We start from the raw sequence: 21,176 nt of genomic DNA, 5'->3' as shown, positions 1-21,176 counted from the left end.
CTTGAATATCATTCTGAGTGTAGAAAACATTTATCTTTCTTATTGTTGCAGTTTTAGTATGCAGCGCAGGAAAACCGATACCATGTGCTGAAATAAGTGCTTAAGTTTCTTCTCAGACAATAATTTGTCTGAGTGTCAAAGATTACAGTACAAAATTGATGAAATAGAACAAAAAACTACTCATTTGAAGGGAGATAGTAAATTAACAATAAACCATTGTAGGATTTCTGTTGGGTAGAAATGCTGCAAGGACACACTTCACCATTGCCTCTTGAATGTTTTTCATAGGACTGAAAGTGGAGTATAATTCCTGGGTGAGTGAATGCACTAGTTTCTCAGTGACATGGCAAACTATAGTAGGAGACTAATTTTTAGACCACTTTCTATCATCTCCTAAAATGTCGCTTGTATATAAGTATATGCAAATATATAAAAGTTTCCTTTTCTCACAAATTAAATAGGATGGATGAGAGAGAGAGAGCAATACGGACCATCTTAAAGATATTAGCATCACTACAATGCTGACTAGTTTAATTCTTAAAAAAATCTCTTGTGTTATTTAATATTACCTTTATGCCCCATACTCATATTTTATATAGCTGATCACCTAATTAAAGGAATTAAAATCCCTTCTTAATATAGAGGACCTTGAGCTGAATGTATTATATATGCAAAACAAGTCATTATATTATTTCACCAATTCACATGGTACAGACTTTTGGCAAATTGCCAGCAGACTCTGCTGTATGGAAGGAACCCATTTTTCCTAGCTAGCTTGAATGCAATCAAAATAACGTGTGCGTGCACTCACGTCTTTCGGTTTAGTTTGAGACCCTGCTGTAAGTAGTGAGAGAACTCCCAGATAGAATGACATTGCATTTGGGACTGAAATGAAGAGCATTAGAACAGTTGAAAGGTAATGACTATTGCTCCCAAATGATATGCTTTTCATCCTTCTCATCTCCAAAATCAACATCTTGGAGTTTTTCTCAAATATTCTATCTGTTTGCTCCATCTTCTCCCTCTCCAACACCAGCCCAGTCAACTTTAGTCTTTCTGAATGCAGTTCCCATTTCACAGCAGTTCAGCCAGTTCTGCTTTCATTAAAGAGTTTTTGTTGCATAGGACCTGGGTGTTCCAGGCAGCAATGTGCACTACAGGGGTGTGAATTCTAAAGCACCCCCACCTATTGTGCACTGACTGGCCTATGTAGATTCAGTCTGTCTGGCTTCCTTTTCTACTCTTACTGGAAGCTGCCAGCTTTTGCTTTCTGGGATTTGTTTATAAGTCAAAATTCTCATCAGTGGCTAGTTAAGTTTAAAAGAAGATACTGACTAGCACCAACAGGGTTGACTGCAGTTGTGACTGGAAACTCTTAGGGTTCTGTCTGGATTATATTATTCATAATGCGCTTTAAAAATAAATGTTTTTCACCAAATTAAAATAATTTTAATTTTAATATAATAATAAATACATTCAGTTCCAATACATCTTTGCATTTCTCAGTAGATTGCTTTTTCTTTCCCATGAAAGAGTAGAACCCCGTTTCAAGCAGTAATGATCAGAACGCTATAAAATCAGCATATCCCAGATGCATTCTTTTTTGCCTGTTGTTAGTACCAATTACAGCTACAACTATTAAATACTTGAGTTATTTTGGATGCCAGCAAAAGTTAGTGGGGTTTGTATATACTGGTAATCTTTTTCTTAAAATAAGGTAGCCAAGATTGAAGCGAGATGCAGAATTCCAACAAGAATATCAGTAGAAGCTGCATAGTTCTTGAAAGAAATTCCTATATTGAAAGATATGAAACAAGAAGACTTTGATCATCCTTTTCCCAAAGTTGAAACGGTACCTCTGTTGTGATAACAATTAATCTAAACTATCATAGACTTGAGATGAGGATAGTTTTACTCAAGAGGAGGACATAAATGCAGCAGCAATTAAAATCTGATTCCCTAAAGCAGTATTCCTCTGTAGTTGAGGTTCCATGAACACTGTGACAAGCCCACCTGGCTTCTGTGGCTCTCTGTTGCAGGAGACTGGAAATGCCAGAGTAGATTTAGAGACATTAAAAATGAATAATTAAGACAATACAGAATTCCTTGTGGTGGGGGGGCTGATATTAAATTCAATGTAGTTTACACTGCTACTAAGTTTTCAGTGTGCTGACAGCACACAACTGCAGTATAGACATGTCAAAGGAGAAGCTATAGATTTCTTGTGGGCGCTTGAACTCCTGCTCCACTATATCCTGCCCTCCTACCTGCCCCTGTGGATAATCACATTAGCTAGATATATTTGCTAAAATGGTCATCAGTGAAATATTTAAGTGTTGGCATTGGAAGTGTCATTGGTTTTCAGAGTTAACTGCCCACTAAAAAAAGTTTGGGACAATTTGCACTTACTTTGATTTATTCTCAATTCACATTTGGAAGGTTTTCTTCGCAACAGTAAGGGAAGAGCTTACATTATGCTGCACAGTTCTCTTTAAGATTTGCTTCTGTGTCAAATACTATGGTCATAGAATGGTGGAATATAACAGGGCCACTGCATTAGTCTGGGATACTTCTGGGAGATATCAAACTTTGATTAATATAAACGTAACTGGAATAGATGTGATGAATTCAAGTTCCTTCTAAGTTCAAGTTCTATATATTTTATACTTTACAAGCTTAAAAGAAAAGCTTTATTTTCTTCAAACATTAAGGGGAAAAAAATCAGTGTATCAGAGGCAGGGACCTTGAAGATCCAGAACCAAATGAAAACTAAGAGCACAGACGGGCAGTGCTAATTATTGGCCTAAAGATGTCCTTGTTATTTCTCGGAGTTGCCAGAACTTTCGCCTCTCTCTCTCCTCATGACTTTGCTTCTGTTAATTCGAGGGGTCTGGGTATTAAAACCAAGAGAACTTTAAAGTATGAAAACTAATTAGCCAAGGGCAGTAGCAAGAGCAACTAAGATTAGGTCCAAGCTACGTTGGCCAAATCTAAAAAGCCTGCAATGATTTTTGTTTGTGTGTTTTAAAAATGATAAATTGCAAAGACTGAAGGGATAGAAGGCTAAATCCCAGTTAACTAGCAATGAGAGAAAGATAATTTAAAAAAATCAGATGCATTCCATACTTCTAAACAGGGTTCTTTTACTAAGCCCTTACTGCATTGCCTGAATGTCTTTTCTCCATTGATAGCCTGATCCAGACTTCTTCCTCCTTGTAACTTACTTATTTTATATTCTGCAGAGGGTTCTCAGCATGCCCTGCTCTTAAGGGATAGCATCCTACCACATATCGTTTTTTTGAGGCGGCATATAGTATTATATGTCTAGAAAATGCCATAGCCATTAATTCAATCAGCAAGACTTCAGTTCTCTCTTTATGTTGCCATTGTGGAGTCCAGGCAAAGGAAAAACTTGCAACTTTTGAGGAATGGGTTTGGGGTGGGAGAGATCTTCTTCATCATGACAAAGTTGGAACAATTTCCATTCCATGATTCCATGCAGGGAAATAAGGGAAATGCAAAAATAACTTCAGTGGAGCTGGTATGGTGATTAAACACAAAATTCAGGAAGATCATAATGTGCCTATTGAACACCGGGATAGACAGTGATTCTGATTTCTTGCAATATTTGATGTTTTTTCATGAACTCGCAGCTCCTAGATTCATGTGATGACATGAGTGTATCAGAGTTTAACTTTTATTTTGTAAAGTAAGTGTCTAGCCTTCATGGCTGTGAAGAAAAGCTTGAAAAGATGAACCCTAAATGCCCAAAAGCCAGAAGGCAAATTAAAAAGATCCCCAAATGAATATTTTTGAAAAATCTCATGATTTTTGAAACTTGGGGTTGGCAGTACTGCAGACGGGACAAGGACTGACATTTTGAGACATGATTGCTGTTCAAGTCCTGTGATTATGTCATGCTATAGTAATGACTGAAATAGACCCTCCATTCTAAACTTTTGTTTTTATCTGCTTAGAAACAACATTTCCTTTAACCTGAAATGTGCCGTGCTTGTTCTCAACTCACAGTTGATTTTGTTTTTTAAATGGGTGGGGGAATGTGAGGAAGAACACTTTTGTATTTAGATTGTGGAACAAATATTTCAAGCTTTAAAAATGTGTCCAGATGCATTTTTTGTGATGGTATAACTCAGAAGCCAGATTCATTTTGGATTGTCAAATTTTACCTGTGCACAGGGCCGTCCGGGGGGGAGACAAGTGGGGCAATTTGCCCCTGGCCCCACAGGGGCCCCCACGAGAATATAGTATTCTATGGTATTGCAACTTTTTTTTAATGGAAGGGGCCCCCAAAATTGCTTTGCCCCAGGCCCCCTGAATCCTACATTGAAGAAAACTTGTACAGCAGCTGGGTTTTTTTCCATTGTAGAGCACTGAGGATTTTCTTTTTTCCTTTCTCTTTTTTGTGGTTTCTTATAGGGTTACCATATTTAAAAAATAAAAAAAGAGGACACTCCACGGGCCCTGGCCCCGCCCCTTCCCCGGCCCCGCCCCTACTCCGCCCCTTCCCCCCCCCTTCCCCAAAGTCCCCGCCCTAACTCCCCCTCCTCCCTCCCAGCCATGCGAAAAGGGCTGCCCGAGCGCTACCGGCTTCACGGTTTGCCGGGCAGCCTCCAGACCCTGCGCCCCCAGCCGGCGCTTCCCCAGCGCAGCTTGAGCCCGGGAGGGGAAGCACCCAGCAGGGGGCGCAGGGTCTGCAGGCTGCCCGGCAAACCATGAAGCCGGTAGTGCTCGGGCTTTGGGCAGCCCCCATGCCTCCGGACCCTGGGCCCCTGGCCGGGCACTTCCCCTACCGGGCTCCAGCTGCTCTGCTCCTCCCCTGACTCTTCGGCTCTGTTTAAGAGCCAAGCACTCCGGCTTCGGGCAGCCCCCTTGCCTCCGGACCCCAGCCGCTGGCCGGGTACTTCTCCTCCCCGGCTCCAGCTGCTCTGCTCCTCCTCTGACTCAGACTTTGGCTCTGTTTAAGAGCCAAGTTGCCCAAGCCAGCGCTACCGGCTTCAGGCAGCCCCCTTGCCTCCGGACCCCAGCCACTGGCCGGGCACTTCTCCTCCCCGGCTCCAGCTGCTCTGCTCCTCCTCTGACTCAGACTTCGGCTCTGTTTAAGAGCCAAGCTGCCCAAGCCAGCGCTACCGGCTTTGGGCAGCCCCCTTGCCTCCGGACCCTGCGCCGCCGGAGCAGAGCAGCTGGAGCCCGGGAAGAGAAGTGCCCGGCCGGCGGCTCGGGGTCCGGAGGCACAGGGGCTGCCCGAAGCCAGTAGTGCTGGCTCGGGCAGCTTGGCTCTTAAACAGAGCCGAAGAGTCAGGGGAGGAGCAGAGCAGCTGGAACCCGGGAGGGGAAGTGCCCAGCCGGCGGCTGGGGTCCGGAGGTAAGGGGGCTGCCCGAAGCCGGTAGCGCTGGCTCGGGCAGCTTGGCTCTTAAACAGAGCCGAAGTCTGAGTCAGGGGAGGAGCAGAGCAGCCGCGGGAGAGGAAGTGCCCGGACGGTATTTTTCCCGGACATGTTCGGCTTTTTGGCAATTCCCCCTGGATGGGAGTTTGATTGCCGAAAAGCCGGACATGTCCGGGAAAAAACGGACGTATGGTAACCCTAGTTTCTTAAGAAGGAGAACATTCTTCTAGACCGTAGTTTCTTACTGTAGTAATCCTTAATGCTGGGTTAGTGGTGTCATTAAATGAGCTAGTCTTTTAATTAGACCCATAATGTGATGGATACCTGGAAGCTCCAGCTGAGAGCTACAAACTGGAATGCTGCTTCTTTGAACCATGCTGCAAAGTCATTATTCAGGCCATTAACAGTGATCCTACCAGTGGACCTGCTGAAGGGAGAGTGGAAGAATAAACATTTCTCTTAGAGATTATATGGTTAATATTTTTGTAATCCATTACAATCAGGCATATAAATTAGTTTCCTAGAGATAAACATATTAATTAATGGAGGTACAGTTGTGTCTGCTGATAATGGATGTCAGGTTAAACTTCCATGATGACCCCTATGGTGACTGCCTGGAGACTAGCATTTCATCATTGTCTGAAGAAGAAAATTTAACAGAAATGAGGAAAGCGTCTGGGGGTAATTAAGGTATCAGATTCTCTCAAATGAAACCAGCTTGATTGGAGGGATGACACCTAGATGAAATTCTATCCTGAGGAGGAAGGATGTCATCAAATACACATACATCCCTAGCTTTAGTAAAGTAACTGAGCAGATTCTTTCGGTATTTAAAATGTTTTCTGACCTTTGACACTCTTGCACCCTTCCTGACATCACCTCTGCTGTCAGTAATTAAGGTTTAATCATTCTTTTTTAAACAGGTTCTTGTTTCAGAGCATTATTCTTAGTAATCACTTATTTCTTTTCAGCATCAGGAGACTTTACACTGCTGTGATCAGGTGCAGAATGCAAGCGGATGGTTCATTAAAATAAGAGCTCCCACTAAAGACCTTTTAGTCATTTTATCTGTTCACATCGAAGACTTACGGTTTGTCTACACAGGGATTTTGAACTGGTTCAAATTGAGTTAATCTGCATCATGTATATGCTAGCATTTGAGAAGCAAGGCATCATAATGCATTAACTCAGCTCTTATTGCAAACTCTGGTGTTCTCTTGCAAAATGGACTAAGTATGCTGAGAACTGAATTAGTTTGTTTTGTTGTTCGTATGCATGCAACAGTTGCATATCACTTTTTGCATGTCTCCAATGGCGCATCCAATTCAATAAAACTTTATTTTTGATTTGCTATATTACTGTTTGAAATTCATCCATTTGAACTCAACACTGCATTGAAGTCAGAAATCTCTTCCATAAAGATGAAACAATTGATGGAGTTTAAAAAAATTACATAGGCAAGGTCCCATTTCCAACACCTATAGTCCGTACCACACAGCTCACCATGATCCCAAACAGCCCTTTCTTTATAAATTCTGCAACCTGGTGTGGGGAGCAAATGATAGGCACATGAAAGATTGCTGCAAGGAGCCAGCTGTAAGTACATCTTTCCACAGAAACTCAGGGCACTCCCAAGGCATCTCTAAAAAGAGGTTTCAGAGTAGCAGCCGTGTTAGTCTGTATCCGCAAAAAGAAGAACAGGAGTACTTGTGGCACCTTAGAGACTAACAAATTTATTAGAGCATAAGCTTTCGTGGACTACAGCCCACTTCTTCGGATGGATCCAATATGCATCCGAAGAAGTGGGCTGTAGTCCACGAAAGCTTATGCTCTAATAAATTTGTTAGTCTCTAAGGTGCCACAAGTACTCCTGTTCTTCTAAAAAGAGGGAGCGAGGAAGTGGCCAGCATAATGGTTTGGTGATACACAGCAGCAGGGGTATGGTAAGAAGTATGGCAACGGGGGTAGATTGGGACAGAGACAGTGCGGGGGGGACAGTCCTGGGGTTGGGGCACCAAGATGCAGATGGGAAGAAGGAATCAGGTGAGAGGTAGTAGAGTGAAGAGGTCTTGCTGAGACGCTGAGAGGGCAGTTTTCATTTCTAGGTGACCCATTAGACTGTCAGCCTTCCTTTGGTGATTAAAATGTGAAGTACGAACTGCTGATATTTTGAGCAGCCAACTGCGGTGGTAGAAAAAGACAGACAGGGAGGGAGTCTGTTGAATCTAAAAAAGCATGTGTATGCTTAGTGATAAATGGACAGCTTAATTACTTCTGTACTTAAAAACTATAATTTAAAAAAGTTTTAAATCCACGTGCTTGTACATTTAAAGTAAAAACGTATGCATGAAAGTAATAATAATTTAGAGAATTACAGGCCAGCTATGAAGGAGTTCAGCAGGTCAATCACCGATTTTACTAATAAAGATCTAGTAATTTCTGGGTCTAGAAAATGAATTCAGAACAATAATTGTAACTAATAATTATTCAGTATTTATGGTAATTGTAGTCTTCTCTGGGCATTAATTTCTCCAGCGTGTGACAGATTTTTCAACTATCTCTGAGGGGGAAGAGAGCAAGAGATGTCCCTGCCAAAATTGCTCTGATGATGAGGCATTAACATTAGGGTTACCATACGTCCGGATTTTCCCGGACATGTCCGGCTTTTGGGGGTTCAAATCCTCGTCCGGGGGGAAATCCCCAAAAGCCGGGCATGTCCGGGAAAATCGGGAGGGAGGGAGGGAGGGCTCGGCGGGGCCTCTTTGGCCGGGGCCGGTGCGGGGCCGGGCCGGGGTCGCGGGGCCGGGGGCATGGTGCCGTGCGGGGAGCCGGGGGCGCAGTGCCGGTCCGGGAGCCGGTCCGGGGTAGCGGGGGGGGGGGGTGCGCCGGGCCGCGGGGCCGCGGGCCGGTCCGGGGTAGCGGGGGGGTGCGCCGGGCCGCGGGGCGGTCCGGGGTAGCGGGGGGGGTGCGCCGGGCCGCGGGGCGGTCCGGGGTAGCGGGGGGGGTGCGCCGGGCCGCGGGGCCGGGAGCCGGTCCGGGGTAGCGGGGGGGTGCGCCGGGCCGCGGGCCAGTCCGGGGTAGCGAGGGGGTGCGCCGGGCCGCGGGGTCGCACTGGGCTGCGGGGTCGCGGAGCTGGGAGCTGGTCCGGAATAGCTGGGGGGTGCGCTGGGCCGCCGGGGGCCGGCAGTGCTGGGCGGGCCGGGGGTGGTCGGCCGGGGCCGGCACCCCAGGGCCCGAGCCGACCCAGGCTGGAGCCGCCGGGGGCCAGCCTGGGCCGCGCCTCCTCCCCCCACACTCCCCGTTACCTGCTTCAGGCTTCCCGCGAATTAAATGTTCGCGGGAAGCAGGGGAGGGGGCGGAGACTTTGGGGAGGGGGCGGAGTTGGGGCGGGGGCATGGGCGGGGCTGGGGGCGGGGCCGGGGCCCCGTGGAGTGTCCTCCATTTGGAGGCACAAAATATGGTAACCCTAATTAACATTGGGCATCTGGCCAGGATGAATTGCCTGCTTTTCTGTGTTCTGTTTTTTCAGTTACTAAGCTGTAGTTAGTCCCTTTAGTGTGTGCAACTCTGATGTTCGCAAGACCAAGATTAGGCAACATTTTCTAAAACACCTCAAGCTCAAAGTGACTGTGATAAATTCAGATCCTATTCTTGCATCAGTCTTTCTGTGAGAAATCAGATTTGCATAGGTGAGTAGCATAGCATTTCCTTACACTGGTGAAGCAACTTGTTGCTTTGTTGTATTATGTCAGGCTAATCAGGATTTAGTGTACCATGAGAGTTAACCTAGTATTGCCAGATGTTTATTGGTTTGTGTCCTATTTCTTTTTTCATGTTTGCCATTATATTATGCTCCAAAAGGCAGAGCCAGCCTATGATTCTACAAAAGGAATTCATGTTTCCTATTTCTAGAATATGGCGAGTGTGTGTTTTAATTGTGTGGCTTTCATCTTAATAAAAATGAAGAGTCAGTGACCCGGGATATTGCTAGATGCAAAGTGCTGCTCAAGTTTCTCTTCCATGCAAACTTAACCAATGAACCTCAGTTTTGTCCTGTAGCATGCCTGCTAGTATGAGCCTTTCTTAGGCACACTGCCAATTGTACCAAATTGTCACAAAAGCCACCACATAATTTGACCCAAAGACAAATATTCACTGTGCATCATCAAACTCCTTTTCATTCGTTGTATAAACTAGCATTTCACCCTAGGGACCAAATTGTGCTTTGGCCTGATTGTGTAACACCACTGACTTCACTAAGTCTTTGCTGTAAGTAAGGATGGAGGTTACCCCCAGCTCTCTGCCAGTGCCCTTGTTCCCTCTTCTCCTGCACCTTAGCCTGCAAATTAGCAGAACACCTACAAGTCTCTTCTAGCATCCAGAGACAGTTATTAAACTTGGCCCATGCCTGAGCTGAATTCAGATTAGCAGTATAAAATAAGAAATGAGAGCTGGGAAGTCTATAGGGAGTGCATCCCACCTACTCTGCAGCTGGTTGTAGAATGCTACATTGCTATGAGAAGACACCTCAGGGGCTCTTGCTTTCAAGTCAAAGTGTCAAAGAAATTCCAGAAAAGCTGTTGCAAGGAGTCTGACTGGCACATCTATAAGGTCCAGTACTGCATCTACAGAGCTTGGGCTCTGTGCCATATTGCCTGTACATAGAACCACACGTGTTCTATGGTTCTGCAGTCCTGGAATTCATCCATTGCCAGAGAATCTCAGCAGTCATTTAAAAAAATAAGTTTCCAGTCCTTATGACTGCGAAAGCAACCTTGAAAATCTAAAGAGAGCATAGTCTGGTACAGCAAGAGCCTGCCTGAGTTTGCAGACAGCCTGAAAGTATGGACCTGAGAAGTATGGCTTCCACCATTCATCGCAGTCAAGGCCCTTGTGAATACTACAGTTCCAGGGTACTCTCATAAAACAATCCCTATTTCATGTAATATGGATGTATTTAATAAAAGTCTCCTTGTGTTACAGCAAATATTTTGATCCAGTTGTTTCCCTCAGGATACAATGTTTCTTGACATTTTATATGAGAATGAATTTGCAATTCATCTTAAACCGATGACAAGGATAATAACCAAATAATTTTGTTCCATTTCTCAGCCTTCTCTCTTAGTATTACTCAGCATCTGAGACATAATTTGTCTTCCTTTCCTGAGTAACAGCTTTAGGCCAGTAAATATGAGACAGTCAAACCTGTCAGTGCACAGGGGGGAAAATGCCTGATTTGGTCTGGAACCCTTAAGAAACCGTTCCTGCTTCCCCTTGCTTTGGAAGAGAAGTAAGTTACTTCATCTTCCTGTGGAGCAGCTTAAGTCTCCCCTGTGTCTCCCAGCTTAAGTCTCCCCTTAAGCTCCTACCACTCCCCTGTTCCTCTCTACCCCCTTTCCCACCCATTTGCTTGCAGGGTGGAGTGTTGAGTGAGTAGCCCCTGTTATTCCTCATGGCTAGTCACAATCTGAAAAAAGCCAAGCAGCGTGGCAAGGGGGGAGCATTTATTCCCTTTACTTTCCTGTGTAGTTCAGAAAAGTAACCCAAAGTCTGCAGTCCATCCTGGTGCTTACAGTTAAAATGGAGAGTGTTTACAAAATGCAGTGGGAGACCTAGAGGATAATGCTAGCTCAGATAGGTTTTTACAGGCAAACTATAGAAGCTTGTGATTGCCTGCAGTTTAGGGTGTAATGACCTTTAGCCACTGAGTTAAAGGATTCATGCTGCCCTTACACATGCTAATATTAAAGACATTACCCAGTTCACGTAGTTACGTTTCATGACGGAGCATTCTATTGTTTCAATAATATATTTGTTATGCTCCCAGAGCCTTTTGTTTTTGTATTTTCTACTATTTATATTATAACTTTGTTGCTTTATTTATTTTTCCAGTCCGAATAAGAGGAAGAGAAGGATGTTATAATACTAAACATATATATTGCTGATTTACATCTTCAAAGTACTGTACCAATATTTATCAATTAATCCTCTCAGCTGCCCTGTTAGGAGGTGTCAATAAGTATTATCCTCATTTTATAGATTGGGAAATATATACAGATTAAGAGCTTTGTTCAAGGTTACACAGCAGATCAGTGGCATAGCTGGGACTGGCATTCAAATGTTCCCCTTTCTCCATCCACTAGATTACACTGCCTCTCAAATTGAGGTCAAGATAGTAATGTTAATACTGAAAATGGTTCATCTTCTGAGGATGAACCAGATAGGAATGAAGATGATTCTAACATGATTTGTATTTGCAGATGTGATACTTACCTATCCGTCAGCATCTTCTAGCGGTGGTTACCTCCTCTGAACATGGCCAAAGAGATTAAAACTAATTCTCTTTCAGTTTCATCCCCAGCAAAGGGCAACTGTTGTCAGCCTAGTAAAAACTGGGAAAACAAATGTGGTGTTTTGCAAAAGCTTGCAGCGTGTACCAGTATTTGTCTGTTGTTTCCACTCCCAATGCAGTTTGAGTGATTGTTCTAACATAGCAGCTGCTACTGTATGTACTGGAGTCTTGTTCACTTTTGTAGTCTGTTCAGTGTCACTGACTGGAATTCCAGTGGTTTCTTGATCAGAATTAAGATCAAATGGAATTCACAGCACTGAATCTTGTGTCTAATGCTCAGACTCATAAACAAGAGACTCCTGTGAATCAGAGCAAGAATCTGCTCTTTAAGAACAGGAAAGAAAGTGGGGGAAGGAAAGTTTTCTAAATGATAAAGCTCCTATCTCCTCCCCCTACCCATTATTTTTCTGTTTTTCTTAACAACACAAGCTTCCCTCAGGCTGATAGCATTTAATGAGCCTGTCATGACAAAGCACAGCTTTTATAGATATTTGGGATTGATCTTGTTGGCAGTTTCTCACCATAGACAAGTGGCTTATGTGGAGAGGATAGGTTTTTATTGTGACAGTTTTTCCCCCACACAATTTCTGTTTTCTGTTTACAGCAGTTTTGTAACAGCAGAGCAGGTGTCACTGGGGTACACAGAGACAGAAATAGAGTGAGAAGCACCCACAAGGCTCCTTCATACTGTCAAGGAGATTCGGGTGTTGACTCTGTCCACCCTCCACCCCCTGGAGCAGAGCTTGTGGTTTATTTTCTGAACCCCAAGGGAGGGGGTTTCAGCCTTACTTTAAATACATTTTTGGCAAGGAAAAAAATATGCTGCTTAGCTGAGGTCTTGTCATGCCAAGCTCCAGACCTGTGCACATTTGTCAAAGCTGATTCCCCACTCCGGCACTTTGCAAAGACACTAAAAGGTGGGGGGCCCCGCAAAGATTCTACAAATTAATACTGGCCACTCCAGGCTTGTATTAAACATCTAAGGTTACAGCTTTTCTCTGACCTTGGAGTGGTAGATGCTGCCACCACCCAAGTGCAAAACCCCTTTGAGAATCCAGGAAGGCGCACTTGGGAATTCCTTCCTGTGGGGTACCCTCAAGCCCTTTCACCGCCCCCCCCTTCCGGGGAAGAGCTGAGAAAGAAAGAACGAAAAAAAAAAGGAAATCAGCTGTTGCACCAGCTAATTAAACATGTGCACAAACTTCTTAAGACACAAAAATCCAATTCTGTTCTTAAAAAGGGAAATTTTATTAATAAAAAAAAAAGAAGAAAATACATCTGGGAGTGTAGAATTTTGCTAGATTTAAAAAAAAAACTACAAGGATTAAGCATCAAGAATAGCTCTCTTGAGGTCCAGCTTAACGGTAACAAGCAAAACAAAAGCACCTTGGGTTAGCACAGAGGAATCCACGAGCTATAAAGAAATAAAAGGGATAAACCTAATTGCGTCTTCCTAGACATTTCCTGATCTACTTGCATATCTGGGGGTTTAGATGAGTAGTTTCTAGGTATGATACTAACAATTTTTCATACGTGGCCCAAGCTTCTTACAGCATAACTGCTCCCTGTCTGCCTCCCCACGAGATAGGGTGACCAGATGTCCCAATAAAATCTGGACTCTCCCGATTTTTGAGGAGTTTGTCCCGCGTCCTGACTTTTTTTTTTTTTTTTTTTTTTTTTTTTTACACTCGCTCGTCCAGGAATTCGGCGGAGGGTCCTTCAGTCACTGTCTTCGGCGGCATTTTGGCAGCGGGTGCTTCTGTCAAGGTTTATTACCCGCTGCCAAAGACAGTCAGCGACTGAAGGACCCATCGCCGAAGACCCAGATGGGTGAGTGTAACAATCAAAAAGCCCCCCAGCCCCCCCCCCCCCCCCCCCCGCGACGCTCCCGATATTTTCCACTTAGCATCTGGTCACCCTACCATGAGAACAACAACAGACAGACAAAAGGGGAGTCTTGTTTCAATTTTAAAAAGTTCTGGCCTTCCCATTGGCTCTTTTGGCCAGGTGCCCACTCACTTCCTTTTACCTATAGGTCGCAGTGAGACTGTTTAACCCTTTTCAGGTAGAGCAATTAGAGAACAGCTACTAAGAGGGATTTTATAGCTACTGCCTGACTGGGTGTCCATAAAAGAGAGCTACCTCCCACTTCATGTATCACAACATTTCTGTGGTTTCAGAAACCCATGGAAAGACTGATCATTGCTAACACCATCCCAGTCATTGTAGGTCTCTCAGGCAGGACCGCAGATGAGGTTTGTTCCCAGGACCCATGTTCCTTTAGAACAGCGATTCTCAACCTGTGGGCTGGATGGTCATTCAGAAGGCTCTTGTTGGGTCACAAGACTACACCCAAAAAACCCTCCTAATCAGTGTTTCATATGCTCAACGGGGAGGAAAGGAGAGAACAAGGGGAGAGGGATCTTTTCATCCCCTCACAGAGTATCCGGAGGGGACGGTTAAGTTCTCCCTGTGTACGTACACTGACTGGTAGTTGGGGAAGTGGGTGGGGTGCCATGCCTTCCAGGAAACATTGGAGCTCAGTGGGAACTGGCGCAAAGGATTTTGAAGTGGGAGTTGTGGGTGAAAAACAGACAGCATTTGGGATGATAGGAGAGAAGGTTTAGGGCCTGGAGTCCCTATGAGGAAATTGTTGTTTTAAGTGCATTTAAAATGTGAAAATGCCTTTTGCTTGTAGCAAGGAGCCCTGTCTGTCCAAGTACTAGGAGTGCCATGCTGTCACACTGATCTCTGCAATTTGTGCACTACAGGGAGGACAGAGCTATATGAAGGAGGGGAGAAGTAGAAGCTGGAGAGAGTGGCCCATGGTTTTCTATTATATTTTGAGTCTAGAAATTCTCTTGCACGGTCGGGCCACTAGGTATGAATTGTATCTTAAAGACTCCTAAAACTAAGCAAGTACTGAGTTGTCCAGGTGTTGCAGTGACAGGGAAAATACTAATGACTGAATTGTGGATGTTCTGGATGAAATTTTATTCTTCAGACAGCAGGTTAGCTCTTCTGATAAGAAAAAGGATGATTCATGCTACCTTTGTATTTTTGCTGCTGACCTGGTGGGCAGTTCAGCTTGCTGGGGAATCCATGGGAAACGGTCTCCTTTTTGCAGATGCAAAACCTCAGCTGGCCATTTTGGGGGGGGAGGGGTCGTGAGGTTTGGTGGGTACTTTGCAGCATCCTTACACTGCAGCTCCTTATTCTGCAACATCAGAACTGACCGTTCTTGTAGGACTATATGCCTGGTGTCAAATTCCAGATTCAGGGAAGTGTGTATCCCAGGCTGCAGCCTCCCTTGGCCCCAGGCTGAGACCAATTTCTCCCTGAAAACGCCTCAGAAAACGTGGTTGGAGGAAAAATGTCTGCTCGTTCTTTAAGGCTCACTGGGATAACATAATTTTCCTTCTTTATTTTAAGATAATACATCTTATTTTATTTTTAAACCTCCTGGTCATGGATTGTATCGAGGACCCTGTGTTGCCATTTTAACAGCAAGTGCTCATAAATCAAATTGACATTTATGTGCTGAGAAATAACAATCAAGTCTTCTTTAATGAAGCAGAAAAGTGTGCTTGAAAAGAAATCTGTTAAGACGGAGGGTGGGGAAAAATCCATCAAAGGCAGTTCACAATTCAGAGAATGAAAGAAAAGTACAAAGGAAATAATAACAGAAACTCAGGAGGTCAGTGTAAAGTTGTGAGACAAAAGTCACTCTTGGCAGGGAAATGCCAGGATATATAATAAGCAAGTTTCATATGGAATGAATGGCTATTCTTAGCTCACCTACTCTTTTCCATGTGTAACACATCACTAGTCTGTGTTTCTGCGTGGACGCTCAAAATAGAGTCTAGCAGCCCCAGGGGTTTTCACAGTCTGCACGACTTCTAAGTAGAGAGGTTATATTGTGAACATATCCCCTCCCAATCACAGCATCCATGTGGCAACTATAGCAGTTGGCTATGTGAGAAAGTAATGTTAACAATATATATATATATATATATATTTAACTGCCTTTAACAAAATCTAGCAGCTGGAAACAGAGCCAAGAGCATGGGACCAGCCAGCTCTCTGTGGATTGTGGTTCACAGCTTGTGAATTGCTGGTGTATTGTGGTTCAGAGCTTGTGAATTGCTGGTGTAACATCTTGGACCAAAAGTTGATTCGTATCTAGGACAAATGACAAACCTGACAATGTAGGAAGAGCCTAAGTCTGACCTCACTCCCTTTTTTTTGGAAGCTGTTTTCTAAGTCATCTTTTGTTTTCTTGTAATAGTGAAACTTGTAACAGCTCCTGAATGTTGTGGATTAAAGCTAGAGTCTGGCTCAGAGAAGGTTCTTGTTTCAATAAGGAAGTCTAAAGCCTGTACAGCATGTGCGCACAGAGAAGTAAATTGTAGTTCTACCTGAAAATCTCTCTGGTTAGGCAACTTTTGCAGCAGGTCTGGGTGAGCTCTCATAATGCAAGCACATGGTGCTGCACAGAAAATTCAAACTCTAGGTGGGTCTTCCAGCTGTTCCCAAGGAAGCAGGATGTTTTCACACAATACATCATTTTTGCCTTCGGTCACTGTTCTAAGCAGGACCATAAGTGATCTTCATGCATGTCTCATTATGCCCTTGTTCCATCTAATAGTTGAAATAACTATGAACCGTTGGACTTCTCAAAGTCTCTGTTACTGTGGTGCTTCATTTTCATTGATGTCTTTTCCCAGGATTCTCTGGATAATGTTGATACAGTCGCTTCCTCAAATGTTTTATCTGCTGGGAGTGGAATTAAGCATTCTCTGGAGACTGTTCTCCCTTTGTGCATTTTTAGCCTTTTAAGAATAAAGAACTACTGCATTGTGGTGGGGGTGCAGACCACCGGATGCTACTTCCAAATTCTCTGACTCTGGGCGCATGGTGACTGTGCATGTGTAACCCTCAGTGGAATCCAATAGGGACCATCACTCGAAGAAGGAGCTTGAAGTACTAGAAAGCAGTTAGTAGTTTTAAAGTGAAATTTTTTCTTAATAAACCCCTAGTGCTAATGAGAGATGGATGCATAAATTCCCCTGCATCAAGATCAAAATATTCCCATTAATAGTATAATTCCTGTCCTGACATTCATCACACACAACTTTTAGGGAGGTTGCAAATTGTCTTATGAACTCCTGGAATGGTACGGATTAGAGTCTGTTACGCGCTTTGCTGCAGTGTAGTATTAGCTAGAAAATTCCCAGGTACATTTCTCACTTTAGGTTTAATTCTGTGAGCCACAGAAGAATCCTTTAAATGGCAGATAAGGCTATATACAGTATCAAACTGTACAGTGGCTATGATTCAAGCATCAAGAGGTGATATTTATAACTGGCAAACACCTGTGATTTGTTTTTCCCTGAAAACTACTGCATAAGAAACTTTACCACAGTCTGGCTGGGTATGTTTTTTAAAAGTACAATTGAAGCTTATTGTAACTAAGTGGCCTCAATGCTAGTGATGTCTTATAGTTTGCTTATTGTATTTTGAATACTGCCTTGCTGCATAATGAAAGGATTGCAGCTGGGCATATTGATGTGATAAACAGTGGATTGGTTGGCTGAAGATCAAATTAATTCAAATAGCTAGAGACCATTGATAGGGAGTTTTAAACAAAAGCACTTAATTTGCCTGCAGTTTTGTTTGTATTTGGCTAACATCTCATGCCACTTACCTGACCACAGCTTGCTTGCTTGGATAATCTCTGTGGCTTGTGCTATTGCTTAAGGCAGATGAAGAATATAGCCCTGATCCTCTGATCCAGATGAGCTGGGCTTCCTCTAACTCAGGGTGCAGGAGGTGTCAAAGATCAATTTATATTACTGTGAGTTACACCTGGCAAGGGACATAAAAGGCAATAAGAAGAGGTTCTTCAAATAGAAGCAGGAGAAAGATGAAGGGAAGTGTAGGTCCTCTACTTAGCGGGGAAGAAGAACTAATAACTGATGACCTCAAGAAAGCTGAGGTGCTTAATGCCTGTTTTGCTTCAATCTTCACTAAAAAGGTTAATGATGACCAGATACTCAACACAATTAATATTGACAACCAGGGAAGGAACACAAGCCAAAATAGGGAAAGAACAGGTTAAAGAATATTTAGGTAAGTTAAATGTATTCAAGTCATCAGGGTCTGATTAAATTCATCCTAGGGTAGTTGAGGAACTAGCTGAAGGAATCTCAGAGCCATTACCAACTAACTTTGAGAACTCCTGGAGGATGGGAGAAGTCCCAGAAAACTGGAGAAGGGCAAATGTAGTACTTACCTTTAAAAATGGGAACAAGGAGTACCTGAGGAATTATAGACTGGTCAGCCTAAGTTCAATACCTGAAAGATACTGGAGCAAATTCTTAAACAATCAGTTTATAAGCACCTGGAGGATAATAGGGTTGTAAGGAATAGTCAGCATGGATTTGTCAAAAACAAATCATGCTAAACCAACTTTAATTTCCTTCTTTGATAGGATTATTGACCTAATGGGTGGGGGGAATCAGTATATATAATATACCTTGATTTTGGTAAGGTTTGACACAGTTCTACATGACATTCTCATAAGCAAACTAGGGAAATGTGGTCTAGATGAAATTTCTATAAGGTGGGTGCACAACTCATTTAAAGACCATACTCAAAATGTAGTTATCAATGGTTTGCTGTCTAATAGGGTGGGCGACTCTAGAAGGGTCCCACAGGGGTCAGTTCTGGGTCCAGTACTATTCAATATTTTCTTTAATGACTTGCATAATGGAATAGAAAGTATGCTTATGAAATTTTGCAGATGACACCAAGTTGTGAGGGGTTGCAAGCACTTTGGAGGACAAATTTTAAAATTCAAAATGACCTTGACAAATTGGAGAATTGGTCTGAATTCAGCAAAATGAAATTCAATACAAACAAGTTCCAAGTACTTCACTTAGGAAAGAAAAATCCAATACACAACTACAAAATGGAGATAACTGGCTAGGTGGCAGTACTGCTGAAAAGGATCTGAGGGTTATAGCGGACCACAGACTGAATATGAGTCATCTATGTGATGCAACTGCAAAAAAGGCTAATATGATTTTAGGGTGTATTAACAGGAGTGTTGTATGTAACACACGAGGTAATTGTCCTTCTCTTCTCGGCCCAGTGAGGCCCCAGCTGGACACACCACAATTTAGGAAGGATGTAGACAAATTGGAAAGAGTCCGGAGGAGAGCAACAAAAATGATAAAAGGTTTAGATAACCTGATCTCTGAGGAAAGGCTGAAAAAACTGGGCATGTTTAGTCTTGAGAAAAGAAGATTAAGGGATGACCTGCTAAGTCTTCCAATATGTTAAGGGCTGTTACACAGAGGACCGTGATCAATTATTTTTCATGTCCACTGAAGGTAGGACAAGAAGTAATGGACTTAATCTGCAGCAAGGGAGATTTAGGTTAGATATTAAAAAAAAAAAAAAAAAACTTTCTAACTCTAAGGCTCTGGAACAGATTTCCAAGGGAGGCTGTGGAATCCCCATCAGCAGAGGTGTTTGAGAACAGGTTGGACAAAAATCTGTCAGGGCTGGTCTAGGTTTACTTGGCCCTGCAACAGTGCTGCGGGCTGGACTTGATGACTTCTCATGGTCCCGTCCAGCCCTACATTTCTATGATTACTTTTGTGTTTCACCAGGCCTGGGGCCAGCTTAGCTGTTGGCAAAATTTAGAGCAGCTCCCTGGGCCTTCTAAGAAGAATTAGGGCAACTGGGGACGGATGGAGCATAGATGCTCCAGCCGTGCCCCCTACTGCCAAGAGCAGAAAGATGGCTGTGCCAGCTGTCCATCACCCAAGGATTCTCAGCTGGCAGAGAACCAATCTATGGCTCTCTTGTTTCCAGAACAGCACAGAGAGCCAGTTCCCTTGCTTGCACCTTCTGCTACTCTGCTTCTTGGGGATTCCACACACGCTCTGCAGCTTCCATCCCTGCCCTTCAGCTGCTTCCACTCTACGCTTTCTCCAGCCTGCCCTTCCTTCACACCCTTAGTCTCCACTCTCCTTCCCATCTCTTTGCTGCCTTCCCCCTCCACAGCCAGGCTTGTGTTTCTGCCATTTCGTGTGTTATCTGCAGCCTTTCTGCCCTCAAACGTCCCCACTCCCTCTTCCACGCCCTTAAAAACCCCTTAATGCACCTGATAAATTACACTGTATCTATTTAGTGTTACTGTAAAAGCCATTTGTTCTAGATGTGTCTGAAATTTATTTGCACCAAAATTGCTTCCCAGGCGAGGAAAAAGAACAGACTCTGTTTCCCCAGTGCAGGAATTGTGAATTCTTCAGCCACTCAGCACCTACAAGTATCTTCTTCCTTCGGTGTTTAATAGGGATTTGATGCACAGTAGCAATAAAAGTCATTTTACATAAAAGCTGGAATTAAACTGTTACAGCTGTAAAAGAAGAAAATTAAAATCACATCCTGGATAGTTCAAAGAATCAACTTTAGTTAACTGGCTTAAACAATGAATTGAAACATCACTACCTTGATTTGCTCATTGTCTTTTTAATAAGAGTTTGAACAAAAATGCTTGAAAGTCAGTTTAAATGAACAATGGCAAAGCTAGTGAGCACAAATGGGTTATTTAGAGAACCAGGTACATGGATAGAGCATAAAGAGAAAACCAGATAAATAAATACACTCAGGGCAAACAAGCTTTGAATTAAGTCCTTGAGAAGATGTCAGCATGTTCATTTTGATGCTCAAAGGATAGTAATACATTGCTATTATGTGGAGTGCCTTTCATTCAGAAGAACAGGACACCAAGGATCATTATAAACTGTGCATGTAAATTAATATACTATATATAGCTTTACCCACCATTGACATGCAGCCACAGGCAGGGCAGAATGCAGCATATGATTTTGCGATGCTATTCAGCGGTCTGGAACAGAGGTAACCAAATAAGTGATTTCAGTTCGGTGGCCAAAACAGCAAATCTGGAAACACATTCTGCTTGTTTCAAGCCTAAACTGATTTTTTGGGGGAGAGAGGCAGGGGGGAGTGTTTCTTGCTGAAACAAAAAACAACAAGTAGTTGTTCAGGTCAAATGAAATATTTCAGAAATGTCAGTTTGAAACAATGTTGAAATTGTTCATTTTGACATTTCCCATATTTTTGTTTTCATTTCTTTTATTTTTTTGTTAACAATATTCACATTTGACACAAATTCACAAATAGGTTTGGTGCTCCAAGAAATAAAATTTTCAGCAAAAGTACTATTTGCTGAAATGTTTTTGTTTAGCTCTTAGAACAGGTTCCCTATGTAAATTTGGACAGCAACTGAATCCACAGGGGCAAGATTTGCTGTCAGCCTCAACAAAGCAAACAGCAGGGATTAGTTTGCCAATCGAGGCTGCAGGACTTGTCATTTTATTGAG

At 43.3% G+C, this 21,176-nt stretch overlaps 1 protein-coding gene across 4 annotated transcripts in view; it reads left to right on the top strand.

The window, feature by feature from the left end:
• Window positions 1–21,176, top strand: part of OGFOD3 (2-oxoglutarate and iron dependent oxygenase domain containing 3) — a 100,675-nt gene that overhangs the window by 74,200 nt on the left and 5,299 nt on the right. The window contains exon 9 of one of the 4 annotated variants that reach the window (XM_054047147.1): window positions 6,377–6,756. The exons of the other annotated variants lie outside the window; for them this stretch is intronic. Within the exon in view, the coding sequence (XP_053903122.1) occupies window positions 6,377–6,402 (26 nt within the window). The 3' untranslated portion in view covers window positions 6,403–6,756. Of the gene's footprint in view, window positions 1–6,376; window positions 6,757–21,176 lie in introns of those variants that run through there. 4 annotated transcript variants of the gene reach the window in all.

This window comes from Malaclemys terrapin, chromosome 13 (assembly GCF_027887155.1).
Source record: "Malaclemys terrapin pileata isolate rMalTer1 chromosome 13, rMalTer1.hap1, whole genome shotgun sequence".
Lineage (NCBI taxonomy): Eukaryota > Metazoa > Chordata > Testudines > Emydidae > Malaclemys > Malaclemys terrapin.
The sequence above is the reverse complement of the archived record's forward strand: the minus strand, read 5'-3'. Positions and strand labels throughout refer to the sequence as shown.